We start from the raw sequence: 16,741 nt of genomic DNA on the forward strand, positions 1-16,741 counted from the left end.
GTGGTCTGAACATGTGCTTTTATTTAGCAGGGAAAAAGATGTCTTTTGATGTCTTCTTGATCTAGACTCTTCTGAGTCTAGATCTGGACTGAGCCAAGCAGAGTAAGTTCAAAACCCTTCACTGAGAGCATCTTGTTAATGGCTCTTGGAGATCTCCACAGGTTACCTCCCTTGTGAGGTCCTTTCTTGACCTCTGTTCCCAGACCTCTGTAGCAGAACTTACAAAGCGAAGACACAATCTCTCATGATGGCAGGCTCCAAACCATCCAAGTTTTATCATACAAGCTCATCAAAACCAAGGCTTCCACTTGCGTGGAGGCTTATTAGAAATGGCCCAAACATAAATGAGATGAGAAAGAGAAGATATTAAGTGATAGGACAAAATGATTTGTGATTTACATACCGTTTTCATAGCTGCCTTATAGATAGAGAGAAGAAAATAGCCTCAACAATGGCAACTAGGTAGGTTTTCTGTATTTCAGTTTGGTCTGAAAATAGCGACCCACAGGCAAGTTTTGAGACTAATTGTTTACCTGCTAACGCTCATGTTTGATTTCCTTCTTAATCACTCATCTCAGATTATATAAGGTATTTGAAGTAAGCATTAGCTTAATGTGGTGGCAATATAAGGAATCTATGAAAACTTGCCGGAGTGATATGGAAAAGAGCGTTAAGCCGTAGCTGGTCTCTTTTATAGAGCATTCTTGTTTGTATTGGAAGCATAGCCTGAATTAAAGGATTAAAGACCAGTGGTGTTCCCCACCGTGAAAATCCTGTTGTGTTATATTGAACTGTGGGGAGGTCTGTTCTTCTCCCTGTACAGAACCTCTTTCAAGGACCTCACAGAAAGTGTCTTTGATCTGGAGGAGACACTTGAACGCAGACTGGCTAGTGAGAATTCCTAATCACCTGCTTGGCAATGTGTTCGTGTGTACCTGTGTTTTTGGCTCTTTTGAAGTCAGCATGATTTTTCATGTGTGTAGTTCATACAGCCATCAGACAGCTTCTTTGCAAGAAGAACGGACAGGCAGGGATGTCCTAGCGAAACCGCGGACACCTTGCACTGCGTGCTCCCGTAACAGCCCGTCCGTATTTAAGCCTTCCTCGGTATATGGGAAGGGGGCGTTGTTCTGTCTCGGGCATTTTTCTCCAAGCATAAGAGAGCTGGTCCATGCATTGCCAGGCTACTTGACAGTGGGAGAAGATAAATAACAAATACGAGTTGTGGGATGGGCCAGTCCTCCCATGACACTTGGACTTGGTAGCTGACTGTTGCCAGCCACACAGCCCAAAGTGCAGGTGTTTGCTTTGGCTCGCCTGTACGCCAGCTCTAAACGATAGTTAGGAAGTCATGGAAAACCAGGCTGGCATGTAGCAGAAGTCATGCCACGCTTTTTCAAAGCAATGTCAGCTTTGTCTAGGAGTTCCTGACCTCCATTTGTCTTGCAAAGTTTTTGGGAGACCATTGATAGATTGTCACTTCCCTAGTCAAGTTACCCCGTGTTTGACCATTTCTATAGCTAGAAATTTTTCTCTGATGTCTTACTGAAATCCCTGTTGGTTCAGCTTATGCTCATTATTCCTGATCCTCTACAGTTTGTGTGTGAGTATCTTGTAACAGTACCTTCAACAGCAATATTACAGTAAAAGACTTGAAGATGTCTGATCTCTGCAGATAATTATCCTATCACTCGAGTGTTTATCTAATTTGCCTTTATTTGGCTGTCCGAGGCTGGGCTGCAGATCTAAGAAGAGTAGGTGTTTTCCAGGGCTTGATAACAAGACATTTTTTCATGCTTTTTCCCTGCTTTTTCCTAGAATTTTCACTTTCTGTCCTGATGATAGAGAATGTAGAAACAGAAGATGTTCCAGCACTTTTCAAAAAATCTTAATGATTTCTTGATACAGTTTTAGGGTTTGGAAAATAACGTTCTGATTCCATTTAGACTAACATGTCCACATCTGCTATGTTATGCACAGTGTCAATACTATTTTCCTGTGGAGATTTGGAGGTAGTCATGGTTGAATGGCGTTCATCCAAAAGCAATTCTTTTTTTTTTTTTTAATCGATGCTACCATGGTGTTATCTTAGTATAGCATTTCCCTATTATCTTCTTTGCTAAATATAGGTTCTGGATATATCAATATGACCAAACGCTGGAGCTGATGTAGGTTACTAGTTCCCAAGGTAGGCTTATCAGTAATGTTTAAGCTTTGTAAGCTTAAACTGTTACAATTCTTTTTCTCTCTACCTTATGCCTCCCTGTATTTTTGTGCTGCACCTTGGGTCAATGTTATCACATACCTTGTGTTCACTCCTACTGACTAAAAGTTGAACTTAAGTTTTCCAGATGGTTAAAAATTGGATGTTTAAAGTTGGACTGTTTTTTCTGTTTTTTCCCAAGTTTGAAGCTCAGAATCCCATAAGAGTCAACAAGTCTCTTTTTTTCTTTTTCTTTGCTCTCTTTTCTCATGGTCATCCTTGAATTTTAGTCTGTCAACACAACGCTCCGCGCAGGGGTTGAAGATATTTTAGAAAGTGGGGAATAGGCCCTGTAGTCCTAAAGGAAGCCTGTTGACTTTCTGATTGACCATGTAATTTAGAAGGATTCTGATAATCCTGGAAATCCATCTGATCTGATAATCCATGGAAATCTTTGAAGAATCATTGTGAATCCCAGCTCGAATAACTTGGACCAAAATGTAGAGTACCCAAATAGGATGGAAAAAGCCGGATATTTTAAATGACCACTATTGAAAATGTGAAGCTCCAAGTTAGATTTGAAAATCAAGAAAGCAAGCTAGCTACCATTTAAACATTTTCCATCTGACAAGCCTGAGATCTAGAGAAAATTTTAGGAACTGTTAGGGCTATTTAGTGGGATCTAGATTCTGAACACCTACGCCTGTGCTACACTGTCTGATAGCAAATGCTTTGGAAAAATGTGTATTCTAACTCTGCATTGCAATTGTTTGTTCTGCTCTTAATTCCTTCTTGAAATCTGTCTTTATTTCAGGCCATGCACATTTAACAGATTTTAATATTGCAACAATAATTAGGGATGGTGAAAGAGCAACTGCATTAGCTGGAACCAAGCCATACATGGGTAAGAAATAAGAGCTACTCGTTACATTTATATTTTACATTCAAAGAACACTCTCACAGCATGCCATCTTATGATCTGTATCTGTCACAAGGAACTGAATTAATTTAACACATTAATGCATGCACCCAAGTCATTCAGCAGAACCTAATTATTTGAAAAGTGGAAATCTCAAGATGAATGCATTACTCTCCGAGGATCCCTCGTGATCCTATTGTGTTTGCCTGCCTTCCTCTCCCTGTCTCCTCAGTGACTTCTGCCACTGCTTTAAACTGGGGCTTGGTGCCTTCCCCTGGCAGGTGCCAGGTTTCTTCTGCCCTCTAGTCAGAAGTGAGGGCTTGCCAGTGCACTTTGTAACCAAGTGGCTTGACAGCCAACTCTCAGTGAGGAGAGACTCTCTGAGTCCTAAATCCTCTTGTAGAGCCTCACCTATGGCATTAATGCATGAAAAATAATTATAACATTCACATAGTGACTTACATGAAGTAGGTGACTGAAAGAGAAGCAAACTGAAGTCAGTGAATAAATCATTGTATTTTTGTTCTTTCCATTTAGCTCCAGAGATTTTTCATTCTTTTATGAATGGTGGGACGGGTTACTCCTTTGAAGTTGATTGGTGGTCCTTGGGAATTATGGCTTACGAACTTCTTCGAGGATGGGTAAGGTGTTTTGTACTGTCCGATATCCTAAGACCATGCTTTCTTAGTGAACGTCAGAGAAAAAAGTAAATCTCTTTTCATCTCTCTTTTTTTTTCTCAGAGACCATATGATATCCACTCCAATAACCCAGTAGAGTCTTTAGTTCAGCTGTTCAGTACTGTGAGTGTTCAGTACTCATCTGCATGGTCAAAAGAAATGGTTGCTCTGTTAAGAAAGGTAAGTAGTCTTTTTGGCATGTTTTAAACCGTATATAAGCTACAGTGCTTACAGGACTAACTAGAAACTTTTCATGCTATTAATAATAAATAATGAAACATTGAAATAGGACTAATTCTTTATGACTTCCTTCAGTCTTATACGCAAGTGAATCTCTGCAACTTGTGTTTTGTTTGATGACTTTTCTCTGTCGTAAAACGCGTTATGTTTTGTAGCAAATGAAGAAAAAGAGCCGATTTTGATGTAACCATCCAATTCTTACGTAAGCTAGAATTGTGTTCATTTAGCATCTAAGTGTATGATCTTTGTAACTTTAAAAGGTAATAATGATAACTGAAGCAGCAGTGTAAGAGAGAATAAGTGTTTGCTGACCCTGCTCTGTTAACTGCTTTCCCTTCAATTCTGCAAGATTAAAGAACCTGATTCAGGTATATTTAGTTAGGAGAAATGTCTGTGAGGTTTTATATATGTATATGTGTATATACATATATGTGTGTGTATGTGTATTTATATATGTGATGTATATGTATGCCTAAATGGGGCAGTCTGTTGCTTTAATTTTATTGTTACAGCTAGAAAGTTTTTGATCTGTTGTACAAGCTGGTTAGCTTTTCCTCACTTGAAAACTAGGAAAAGTAGCTGATCAGTATGCTATAAAAAAGATATGTGTAGTGCTGACAGCAAATAAGTGACTACAATATAAGTTAATGTTGGGTGGACGATTTACATAATTAGATTTTATTTTAATGAGAAACAGAGTTGTTAGTTATTATTGCAATAATAACTATCCAGCAAGATCACAATGCCATCTACTGGGTTGATTTGGGGAATACATGCTTTAAAAAAGACTATCTGCGGAAATTAAATGTCTAATTAGAAGAATATCAACAACTACCTGAAACTGGAAGGAGCCTTCATATTCTCCAAAATCACTGAGATTTCTTTTTTTGAAGCACCACAGCTGCAGTCTTCCCTGCTGAGGAGAACCCAGGGCGATTCTCCTCGATGCCCGGGAATACGCAGCCGGGTAGAGAAATCTTGAGTCCTGTCGGACGCTGCTTTGCCCTTCTTGGGCTGCACATACTTCTTTGCTTACAGCAAACTGAAGCAAAGAAGGTGTCTAGTCTGCCGTAATGAATCTCTGTCGCAAGGCTCCCAGCCCAGTGTGAGCCAGCTGTACTGCTGGGTAGTAGTAGTTCATCCAGACACTTAGTTGCTAACAGAGATAATTTTAACTGGAACTGAATATATCTGAAGAACAGTTTATAGGAGGTCATACAGAGGTTTTGGGGACTTGACAGTGGCAATTTTTACTGCCCAGGGATTTATGTAGTGTATTTAGACTCTGTAATACACCAGAAGGGGATGAGACCTGCTTTTATGTAGCACAGACTGGAAAAGCATCAGAAGGGCAGCAGTGCTGTTACTCGAAAAAGACTGTTGCATGCCACAGCTGACAACGGATCTGTTACACAGCAAATCAGAGAGCATGAAGGAACATTTCTTAGTCCCAAAAGATTATCAAGTCATTAGTATTACCATGGTGAGACTTTTATACCAAAGCAGTTTTGCTTCACTGTGCTGCTCTCAGGAGTATGGCGTTTTGATTTTTGTAAGCAGGACGCCACCACACATTGGCTTGCTTTAGTTCACCAACATTCACATGTTGGATTTTTATTAGACTGTGAATACATTCACCAAACTGAGGCAGTGGGATGTAGGTTACATTCTTCTCGGATGATCACCTTTGGCATTGGGGAAATACTAAGACTGATTTCGTTTTTTGCAAAAAGGCTATAACCATCTGTAATTACCCTGCCTAGAATTGCACTGCAATTCCTTAAAGGAAAGAAACAGTCCTAGATGGGCTTTCTGTAGAGTTACTACCATGGGTAGTCCATCAGTCAGAAGATGCTACTCATTACATTTGCAGATGGCCAGAGCGGAGCTGGGGAGGCTGGAGATCAGGACTAAAGTTCAAAGTGTTCTTGAAAAACTGGAAGAAGTGGTCTTGCAATAGCAGTTCCATACTCATAAGTTCAAGACTTTATAACCACAAATGTGCAATGGGGAGAGAGCAGCACTTCGGGGAAAAGTGCGAGGGTTGCGGTGGCTCACGAGCCAGCAACATCAGGCTGCTAGGAGAAAGGAAAACACAAGAGGATTCTGTAAACAAGCTGCAAAGATGCCATCAGTCAAGCCTCAGTTAAACTTTTCACAGGTGGACACTAACCACACAACTCTGTGGAAGCCTGACATGAACGCCACCTTAGAGATATCTAAAACGGTCCTAAAAGCAATAACTAAAATCAGTGGCAGCCATGCTTTGAACATATAGTGCGGTACACAATGCTGAATTCTTTTAAAAAAAAAACTAGGTCCGTCTTCAAATCAGTGTGTCAGTTGAGCAGCCAAGCTTAAGGGAGCATTTTGATTTTTTTTTTCCCATGTACTTAGTATTCTGTGTGTGCGATGAACAGAGTAATATCCTCCCATTTCACAGAAGTGTTTTGAAAACAGGGCATTTGCAGCTTGGTACTGAAATGATGAACCTCTAATGAAATTAACCTTTTTTACAAAAGAGCAAGGTCCACAGTGAGGCAAAACTACAACATCTGTCCCCGTGTGTATTTTGAATGAGGAAGAGGCTATAGGAAAGACTGGATGTGGCTATGCCCTGAAAGATTATGCGTCATAAGTAGGCACAGGAGGAAGCAAACTAATGCTGATCTGAGTTCTCACAGTTCCTGATTTTTATGTTGGATTTTGCAACCTTCAGAACAGTTTTCGGGTTTTTTTTTTTTTTTTTAAGTCATATACTTACGTATTTCCCACAACTGAATCTTTGCTCTATTGGGGAATTATGTGAGTGTGTTTAAAAGACAGTGATTCTCTGTTTGTTTTCTCACCCAAGCCTTACGGGAATGTTTGTCATTTCAGCTGCTGACAGTGAACCCCGAGCATCGTTTTTCCTGCCTCGCTGACATTCAAGCTTCAGCTTACTTATCAAGTGTGATCTGGAGTGATGTCTGCGAGAAGAAGGTGGAGCCGGGCTTTGTCCCTAATGTGAGTAAAGGAATGCCTTAGCTGATCACTGGCCAAAACAGGGAAAGTTACGTGAAAAGATTAACTGTTACATTCAGCAGAGAATTTACTTGAAAGGAATTTCTGAATATATTGCTGAAAGGGAGAGTCTCTTATATGACCAAAATCTACCTATGGTGTCTTTGTACCCCCTAACAGAAAGGCCGCCTGCACTGCGATCCTACCTTTGAGCTGGAAGAGATGATTCTGGAGTCAAGACCCTTGCATAAAAAGAAGAAAAGACTTGCAAAGAACAAGTCAAGGGATAACAGCAAAGACAGTTCACAATCCGTAAGTGCACTCTGGAATAACAAGTCAATGGAACAAAAAGCAGAGGTATTGAATTTGGAGGTGGATGGCAGTAGTTGCTGTGGCAATGACTTCCCATGCAGATTTATTTTAATAAAAACATTTGCCAAATGGAATCATCCTGACAACCAAATGTTCGTCTTACATAAGCTTGGTAAATCTTTCACGCTAATCTGTACTTTGTAACGTGAAAGGAGAGACAAAGAGATCCAGGCACACACTGGTCAAGAGAAAAAACTTCAATAGATAAATAAAAAGGTCAAACAATTGTGAACTTTCTGGGAGGAACTGACCAGTTTCTCTGATAGCTGGGGATGGGGTTATGTCCCCAAGCGTTGGATCATGGCTACACAGAAACATCCAATTAGTTGGTCCTGATTTTGGATAGTTGAGTCCTTTTTCTTCCTTTTTTTTTTCCTGTCACCTTAGTTTGACATCTGTGTAAGCCTGCTTAGTTCTACAGGACTCTCAGACAAGTCTGAGATGGACTTAATTCTTAGTGTTTTGACTGAAGAACTAATACTTGTTTGAAAGAAGTGAACACGCAAGTTCTTTGTGGAGAGAATCCATTATTTGGGAAATTAGGTTGGAGATAGGATGCATTTGTTTCTTTTCCTCACTGTGGAAGTCTGGCACTTTTGTGTGACGCGGAAGGTGAATGCAATAATCTCGGTTTCACAGAACACACGCGTCCCTGGGATAAAACCATCTCATTGTGAGGCAGAGTATGTATTTACTCTTGGAGACAACTCAGTATTTTGTAAGGGGTATTTGCAGATAAAACTGATGATGTTCAAGGGGAGGCCTACGTGAGGGAATATTCATTATGCCTAAACACCTGCTTCAGTCCTCCCTACCTTTTTTTAGTTATACAAGTCCCAATATAAGGGAACAAAATTTTCCTTCCTCCAGTGAGAATAACAATACCCATTATCTGAGAAGCAGCAGGAAGTATCTGTTAGGATGACCTCCTCCTGAAGGTCATCACTAAGCATCTGGAGGACAAGAAGGTGATCAGGAGTAGTCAGCATGGATTCACCAAAGGGAAATCATGCTTGACCAATCTGATAGCCTTCTATGACGGGATGACTGGCTGGGTCAGAGCAGAGCAGTGGATGTTGTCTCCCTGGACTTCAGCAAGGCTTTTGACACTGTCTCCCATCCCATCCTCCTAGGTAAGCTCAGGAAGTGTGGGCTAGACGAGTGGACAGTGAGGTGGATTGAGAACTGGCTGGATGGCCGAGCTCAGAGGGTTGTGGTGAATGGCGCAGAGTCAAGTTGGAGGCCTGTGGCTAGTGGTGTCCCCCAGGGGTCAGTCCTGGGTCCAGTCTTGTTCAATGTATTCATCGGTGACCTGGATGAAGGGACAGAGTGCACCCTCAGCAAGTTGGCTGATGATACTAAACTGGGGGGAGAGGCTAACACACCGGAAGACTGTGCTGCCATTCAGAGGGACCTGGACAGGCTGGAGAGCTGGGCGGAGAGGAACCTCCTGAAGTTCAACAGAGGCAAGTGCAAGGTCCTGCACCTAGGCAGGAATAATCCCATGCACCAGTACAGGCTGGGGGTTGACCCGCTGGAAAGTAGCTCTGCAGAGAAGGGCCTGGGAGTGCTGGTGGACAACAAGTTAGCCATGAGGCAGCAGTGTGCCCTTGTGGCCAAGAAGGCCAATGGGATCCTGGGGTGCATTAGGCAGAGTGTTGCCAGCAGGTGGAGGGAGGTGATCCTGCCCCTCTCCTCAGCCCTGGGGAGGCCTCACCTGGAGTACTGTGTCCAGTTCTGGGCTCCCCAGGACAAGAGAGACATGGCACTCCTGGAGAGAGTCCAGCGGAGGGCTACCAAGACGATTAGAGGGCTGGAGCACCTCTCCTCTGAAGAAAGACTGCAAGAGCTGGGCCTGTTCAGCCTGGAGAAGAGAAGATTGAGAGGGGATCTCATCAACGTGTACAAGTATCTGAAGGGGGGGGTGTCAAGAGGATGAGGCCAGCCTCTTCTCCGTGGTGCCCAGCAACAGGACAAGAGGCAATGGGCAGAAACTGAACCACAGGAAGGTCCACCTGAACCTGAGAAAAAACTTCTTGACTGTGAGGGTGACAGAGCACTGGCACAGGTTGCCCAGAGAGGTAGTGGAGTCTCCTTCGCTGGAGATATTCAAAACCCGTCTGGATGTGATCCTGGGCAATATGCTCTAGGTGACCCTGCTTGAGCAGGGAGGTTGGACTAGATGATCTCCAGAGGTCCCATCCAACCTAAATGATTCTGTGATTTTGCCTGGCTCTGGTCGTCTGCACCAATTAACTGCAATAGATCACTTCCTTCTTCAGCAGTAGTTGATGTGACAATCAATGAGACTTACTGTAAACGGCCGAAGAATGAATCGGGAAGCTAGAGGAGAAAACCAGAATAAGCAAACTTGAAAATAACTCTCAGCGGTTCTGCTGCCAAGGCATTTAAAGGCACTTTGTGTGCCAAGACGTACGGCATGATTTCCAGTACGACTGCATATTTGAGATGTCCATTTTGTGTGTTTCTCGAGGCTTCAGAGGTGGACGCGTTGCCCTGCACCCGAGAGGGGCGGCCAGGAGCTCGGGGCTCAGACGGGGGCAGCCGGCACTCCAGAGGTGCAGAAGGAGCCGCAGAAAACGTGCGCGCGTGGGTGACTTTGTGCATAGGCGTTTGTCTGCATCGAGCAGGGGTATGGCACTGTAAAACAAGAGCGGCTGCTTGACAGGTCGGGAAGAAAGCGGTGAGAAAATTTGCATATACAGGAGTGCAGGAGAGGGGAGCCTATGCCAGCTTTGGAGGCACAGCGCAATCAGTGTCTGACCTCAAATGAGGTCTCTGTGTGTAGAGAGATGTGATACAGAAGATAAAAGAAAGGTAGGAATCGGAAGACACAGACTGTCTGCGCATCGGCATTTTCCGCGCGCTTTGCGGGCGCTGTGCGCTTCCCTGCTGTGCGCACCCGTCTCCGCACGGCTCCGTGAGAGCTGCCAGGCGGACAGAGCGACGGGCAGCCCCGTCCACAGGGCAAGCTGAAAGGTTTGCCCGTTATTCGTTCAAGAATTGAAATATACAGGCTTTGTGCTGGGTCCCTTCCCCCAGGCTGACTTGCATCAACGTGAACGGATAGTGCTTATGAAAACAGAATATACAGATAAATGTGGTGTTTGTGTAAGACGGAAAACTGCATACCGCAAATGGAACAAACCACCAATAAAAGACATGAAAGCAATCAAGTTGTGCTATTTTCCTCATCTGTTTAGGCTGAAGTTTCTAGTGGCCGAATACATTCTGTGCATACAGATTTAAGCGCTGTGATACTGTTAGAAAAGCAATGACATGCAAATAGGACTTCTTATGCACGTTTTTTTTCTTCAACAGGAAAATGACTATCTCCAAGAATGCCTTGAAGCTATCCAGCAGGATTTTGTCATTTTTAACAGAGAGAAGTGAGTGTGGGGGGCTTTGGGGGACAGAAAGATTCTTTTTTCTGACTATCTTAGGAGTCGGAGTGCTGTTGCTAGACTCACCGAGAGCTTAATTCTGGATGACCGACTTCAGCTGAGCGCGCTCAGGTGCTGCATTTGTACAAAAAAGATCCTTTACTAAAAAGGGAGACAACATCAGTGATTATTAACTACTGCAGTTAAATAAAACATGCTACACTTGTGGCAAACTCGTGGGCTTTAAAATACTTGTGTGACGCAGATTCAGTTCACTTGTAACGTCTTCTCCTCCGTCTTGCTTTTAGAGGAGGCTGTTTTGGAAAACGAAAGCAAGGAACATGGTAAAATCTCTGCGCTTCATGAGCAGGCAGTAAAAGCACTGGAATTAAAACAGCTGCTTTCTCTATCATTTGAATGGGCTTATATGATCATATTTTTGTTCTTAAGTAAAAGAAGTAGAATAGGAGACAGCCTCTTTAGAGAAAGCTGCGCATGGCGGTGTGTATGCTGCTGTAAGCAAAACGCTGTGGTTGTGACCGAGACCGGGGTGGTCGGTGGCTCTGAGAGCCACAGCTGTTGGCAGTCGTTGTGGAGTCCTTCAGTACGTGTGGGGGAGTTTCACTCATATTTCAGCCTGTTTAATGATCTTTTTGTTTGCTATGTGTGGGATTTACTGATCTGGAAACACGCATCCATCTCATTTATTTAGGGTCTAGCCATATTTTTGATTTAGGGAAACTATGCAATACATCATTCCTCTGTTCTGCGCAGATTAAAGAAGAGTCAAGAGCAGATGAGCGAGTCCGTGTCTCCTCCTGAAACCACCGACGAAGCCGAGACGGAGGCCGAGTCTGAGAATTCGAATTTGAACATGTGTAGCTCGGTCTGCTCCTCTGCGGGCAGCAGCTAGGACTACAGCGGCAAGACGCGGAGCCACGAGCCGGCGCATCTCTCAATAAATCTTTCTCAGGTTGCGTTGAGTAACACAGGCTGTACTCTGTGTACATCTGAAGAACAGATACAAAAACCAGTCTTGCAAAGCTGTAGCAAAACCGATAGTTCTTAAAGAACTGAATTCATGGATTTAAACGATTGCCAGTCCTGCACACTGGGTTACCTGTTACGAGTAAAGATACTTGCTATGCAACTTGTTGGAGGAAGTAGATCAATTTCTTTCCTTGTTCTTTTTTAATATCAGATTGCTGGTCTGGACATGTTTTTAATACAGTAAGTTAACAAGTTATATCCTTGGTATAACAAGGGAACGAAAAGAGTAGGTGTGGAGAAAGACTGAACAGGTGATGTAAATTTTACTTTGGCGTTTCCCCGGTAGTAGAGGCTGCCATATAGATAAACGATCCCTAGTGCAAATAAGAGCAGCCTCGGGGCTTTTCTGAGCTGTGCCGGGTGGTATCGCCCCGTGGGAGCCAAGAGCTGTGGTCACGCGGCATAAGGACATCCCAGCCGCATCCTTCCCACCCGCTCACGCATCAGAGCTGCTTCCCCAACTCGGTGCAAATAAGTACTTCTTTGTGCACTCCCGGGGTCCTTCTGGGGCTGGGTAATCATTAAAGATGTAATTAATATGTAAAATGTATTTAAAATATTTGCTTTCTTCACATGGTAATCATGAGTTGCAAGGAGCTGTGCAAACGGGTCAGATTATTCTGTTTCCGTTTGTTAAGGTTAGGAGGATATAACTTATCACAGATTCAGAATTAAATGGAAACAAAGCGGGTGGCCTTAAAATGCTGCTCAGTTATGAAAAGGGGAATATCTTATTTCCCCCTTCGATGTACTTTATTTTAAATGTAAAGTGGAAGTACTGTATATAGTTTACCAATACCTGTTTTAACTTCTTAATAAGACAGGAGATCTCTTGAACTTTGTTCCAGCTGTGAATATTGCCTTTCTTATTGTTTCAAAAGCCTTTACTATATTGGTTGCTTAGTCTGCTGTATAGTGGCTTTCAGGTACTCTTGCTAAAAATGAGCCATCGGTTCTATTACACCGTACAACTGTTGTGATGCTCATAGGCTTTATTATGACGGTAGTCGCTTCAAAACTATCGAAAGCTGTTTGCTACCAGACGTTAAGGAGGTTGCTGGGTTTGCATCCTTATTGTATATTCGTAAGGCAAAAATGGGTAGAAAAGGTTTTTAACAGATGCAGACTCTTTCAGGGCAAATTTTGCTGTGTTTTCAGTTTTCATTAATGGCGTAAAAAGACACAACCGGCGTAAAACCCTTTTATACAGAAAACAGTACAACACGTCTTATTTTCCACAGTTTTATGTGGAAACTAGTAAGTGGCTGAAGTTGTGCAGGACCTAATTTTCATGAAAGTCCTTAAAAGAAGTGTTCAGGTGTACAGGAAGGACTTGTATGGGGAGCGGAGGGGGCAGCCAAAGCTTTTAGCCTTTGTACCAGTTGCACACCCTGGTACTCTCAGGGCACAGCCAGGTACCTGGTGCGGCCAGTCAATATTTAAACTGTAAAACACGGTGGTTCTTGCTAGAACGGCCAGTCGCCACTGTCCCTGTCGCACAGGGAGGAGGCGAGCCGTGAGCGCGCTCGGCGGCCCGGCGGCGGCGGCCGGCTCTCTGCAGGCGGTGACCGCTGTCCAAGCGCGCTCGAGTGTCCGGCTCGTGTTAGGACCTGCTGCAACGACGGGCTGGAGAGGGGCTGCAGTCTTGTCGGGTGCTAAGTCGAAAATCAGTACTTTCTCCTGCTCCTTTTCCCCAGCTCGAGAACATCCCGGTCCCCAAACGGCGTTGGAGTAGCCGTGCGTCCCCTCTTCCTGCTCCTGAGGAACTCCAGCCGGCTTACTAGACAACAGCGTAACTCACGTAATTGTCTTTTCCAGCACATCAGAACAAAAGCGGATACGTTTTGATGGACCGCATGAGCTGATTGGCATTTTCTGGAGGTGACCAGCAACACTGCCTCTCGACACAAGCGTTTTGCACTCGCTGCTTACATTGTTTCCTCCCGTCCTCCAAAAGTGAAGAGATTCAGCAATCTGTGTTTTGTCTAGGCCCAGGCTGCGGATGGCTTGAGCTCTCTCTTCTGCGGTCTGGGGCGTGTTTCTGGTGAGCTCGTCTCCCGTGGCACACAACGAGTAAGTTTTAAAAGGAGCCATTAGGAAAGATCACGAGTACTTTACAAAATAATAAGATTGACTCTTTTTTGCTTCTGCTAAGAAGAGTCTGGTAACCTCTGGGCTGCACAGGAGCGAAGCAGACCGCCCAGCCTGCCAAGGCTCAAGTGGGTGCAGTAGAAGCAGAATCAGGGTCAAAAAAGTATTAATTTATGAAGTATAACTTACAGGTGATTTATTCTACTGGTACGAATAGGTGGGTTTTTTTTTCCTGTAAACGCCACTTCACTATTTATCTTCTTTTTGTAAATAAATTTTCAACAACAAAAATTTGAGAATACCAGAATGACAAGGCGCATAACTAATGTTTGGAGCAAAATGTACCGTATGTGAGCGATGCAGATACCTGCTGTTTAACCAAAGCTCTCGCTCCGGAAGAGCTGTCGGCAGTTCTGCAGAACAGACCTAACCAGGCCTTTTCATCGCTTTCTCAGGGCAAGCTAGAAATGGCCCGTAAAGCCCAGGTTACTGCGTGTGTACGGACATGAGCTGCATCACTTCTGAGTTCTCACGTTTGAGGAAACTCAAGTTTCTCGCTCCAAACTCTGTGTTGTTCATTTAGTGCCTCAACTCAGCACTATGCTTCCTACGTACAGTCTGCAAAATATCCTCAGCAGCACTAAATGTGAACCAGCAAAACTCGGGTGAGGACATCATGCAGTTGCTGTTTCTAAGATGAAATAACTAAGGGCCAGATTCTGGCTGCCCAGAAAAAAATGCTGAAATCCAAACAATATTCCCCAGGGAAACATGATCTGGAAAACTCTTGTTCACACGCCGCTTCCGCCTCACATAAATCTATTGCTAAAATCTTAATCAATGAGAACAAATGACATGTCATAACTTTGAGGATCACTGCGCTGTGTATTAGAGACAGCGTGAGTACAATATAATTTAAGTACTCATTTTCAATCTTAAATAATGCATGCAAATATACTTCACTAATACCCTTTTGGGGAATAGGCTTTATTGATGCCTATTTATGCGTAGTCCCTGGAGAAGAAATCACAAGAAAAGAGCGACTGTAACAAGGAAAAATTGTTAAGAAATAGATACGTTTGCTTCATTGTTTAAAAAAAACCATCATGAGTTCTAATATAGTGGGCCATGCCGTCCGTGTTGTACCTCCTCCGTGTGCGGCTCTGTTGGCTCTCATTTATATTTGTACGTTGTCCGCTTAAGTTTGGCTGTAGCGGGAGCTGTGCGACGGGCGCTAGCCTTCCAGCCCCCGTCGGCCGCCGTGGGGCGCGTTGGTCGCCGAGGCTGCGTTCCCAGTTAGCCGCGTCGTGCCGAGCTCGGCGTCGCCTCCCGCTTGGCCCAGCCCCTCGTCCCGGTCTCCGTGCCCCGTTGGCGCGGCCCCGCGCCTCCTGTGAAACACGCGTTGTTCGGAAAGTCTCTGTACCGCTTCTCGACTGTCCCTGTTGCTTTAGAGCCTGATTGAGCTCCAGACGTAAGCAAAACTCGTGGTGAAGTCTTGAAACGTTACTTTTGCAAAACCCCATGATGCAGAGCTTGACGTATGTTGGTAGCTAGCTCTGGTTTACGTCTCCATGAAAACCAGAATATGATATTTTTCTGCATATAAATATTTAAATACATGTATTTTTTTGTATGACGGATTTATACAGGGTGCTCCATTATCCGCTGTGAAAAGTCTCCACCTATGAATTAACTCTCCTTAAATTCCTTGCCATAAGCTGTTTTCTTACCTCTGCTGTATCATGAAGTTTTGGAGAGTTGTGTATTTTTAAATGTTTCCGTTGAATTCTGCAGACTTCACTGGGAATTTTGCATAGAAAAGAAGTGCCAGATCAGGCCCTAATGTTTCTTTTCAGGCCAATTCTCTATTAGTCCATACCTTGCCAAAAAGAGAGTCAGAGTAATCAAATAATAGCAACAGCACCTATAATATCAACTTGACATTGGGCAGTGCTGAAATCCTGATGCCTTGGTAGGCTCTTTTTAAACATTATTTCAGTGGAAATCAAATATGTAAAGTGTATCTTTGTATTTTGTGTTAATACTTTTCTGTAATTTTTATTGCATGAAAAATACTACCATGTCACGGAGATTTAAGTTATGACAACAGATTTGTGTTGTTGCAGATACTGCGAGAAGCCATTGCATATGTGGAGTAATAAATGTGTATTTTTAACATTGCCAAACATTTGTAGTCATTTCTAGGTTACTGATCGCTAGGAAAGAAAAAAAACCCACTGATGCTTGTAAGCCGTTCACGCTGTAATTACATTCCTTGTTTACCCATCGCAGACTGCAGTTGCTTAGATCCAAGTTACGCCAGTTGGTACAACAGCCAAAACATACAGCCCGAAGCTGGTGCGTATATACTGCATTTTGCTCACAGCAACTCCGTGGACGTTAGCAGCAGCATTTTGTAGCCTGTTAACGTGCAGGCTGGTATGCCGGCTATTTTTAACTCGCTGGAAAGACGCCGTCGCCGCTGCACGGCACGCGGGGACGTGGGGCGGTCCCCAGCCTGCCGGCCCCGCGCACGCTCGCGTAGAGCTTAGCTTAACCTCAGTGGTCGATGTCTGTTTTAGCTCGTGTGCCCCTGGGCGCATCGGAAGCTGTAAATGTGATTTAAAGGCTTTCAGCTCTGCCATCCCAGCCCGGAGAGGGTGCTGCCGTGCCGTGACACGTTGTGGTGCCTGGGAAAGCTGGGCACTTGCAGCTCGTGGTTTGTGCTGTGCTGTGAGTGCATTAAAAAAAAAAAACATCAAAGCGCTGAAAGCGCTTGGA

At 43.8% G+C, this 16,741-nt stretch overlaps 1 protein-coding gene across 5 annotated transcripts in view; it reads left to right on the top strand.

The window, feature by feature from the left end:
* STK32C (serine/threonine kinase 32C) overlaps positions 1-16,146 on the top strand; it is a 130,499-nt gene extending 114,353 nt beyond the window's left edge. For 3 of the 5 annotated variants that reach the window (XM_068951344.1, XM_068951346.1, XM_068951345.1), the window contains 7 exons: positions 3,018-3,107; positions 3,660-3,763; positions 3,864-3,980; positions 6,921-7,046; positions 7,224-7,355; positions 10,758-10,825; positions 11,594-16,146. In XM_068951344.1, the coding sequence (XP_068807445.1) occupies positions 3,018-3,107; positions 3,660-3,763; positions 3,864-3,980; positions 6,921-7,046; positions 7,224-7,355; positions 10,758-10,825; positions 11,594-11,732 (776 nt within the window). In that variant the 3' untranslated portion in view covers positions 11,733-16,146. The remainder of the gene's footprint in view (positions 1-3,017; positions 3,108-3,659; positions 3,764-3,863; positions 3,981-6,920; positions 7,047-7,223; positions 7,356-10,757; positions 10,826-11,593) is intronic. The other 2 variants (XR_011142349.1, XR_011142350.1) reach the window with 2 other exon arrangements.
* Positions 16,147-16,741: the final 595 nt, after the last annotated feature.

This window comes from Struthio camelus, chromosome 7, assembly GCF_040807025.1.
Source record: "Struthio camelus isolate bStrCam1 chromosome 7, bStrCam1.hap1, whole genome shotgun sequence".
Classification (NCBI taxonomy): Eukaryota; Metazoa; Chordata; class Aves; order Struthioniformes; family Struthionidae; genus Struthio; species Struthio camelus.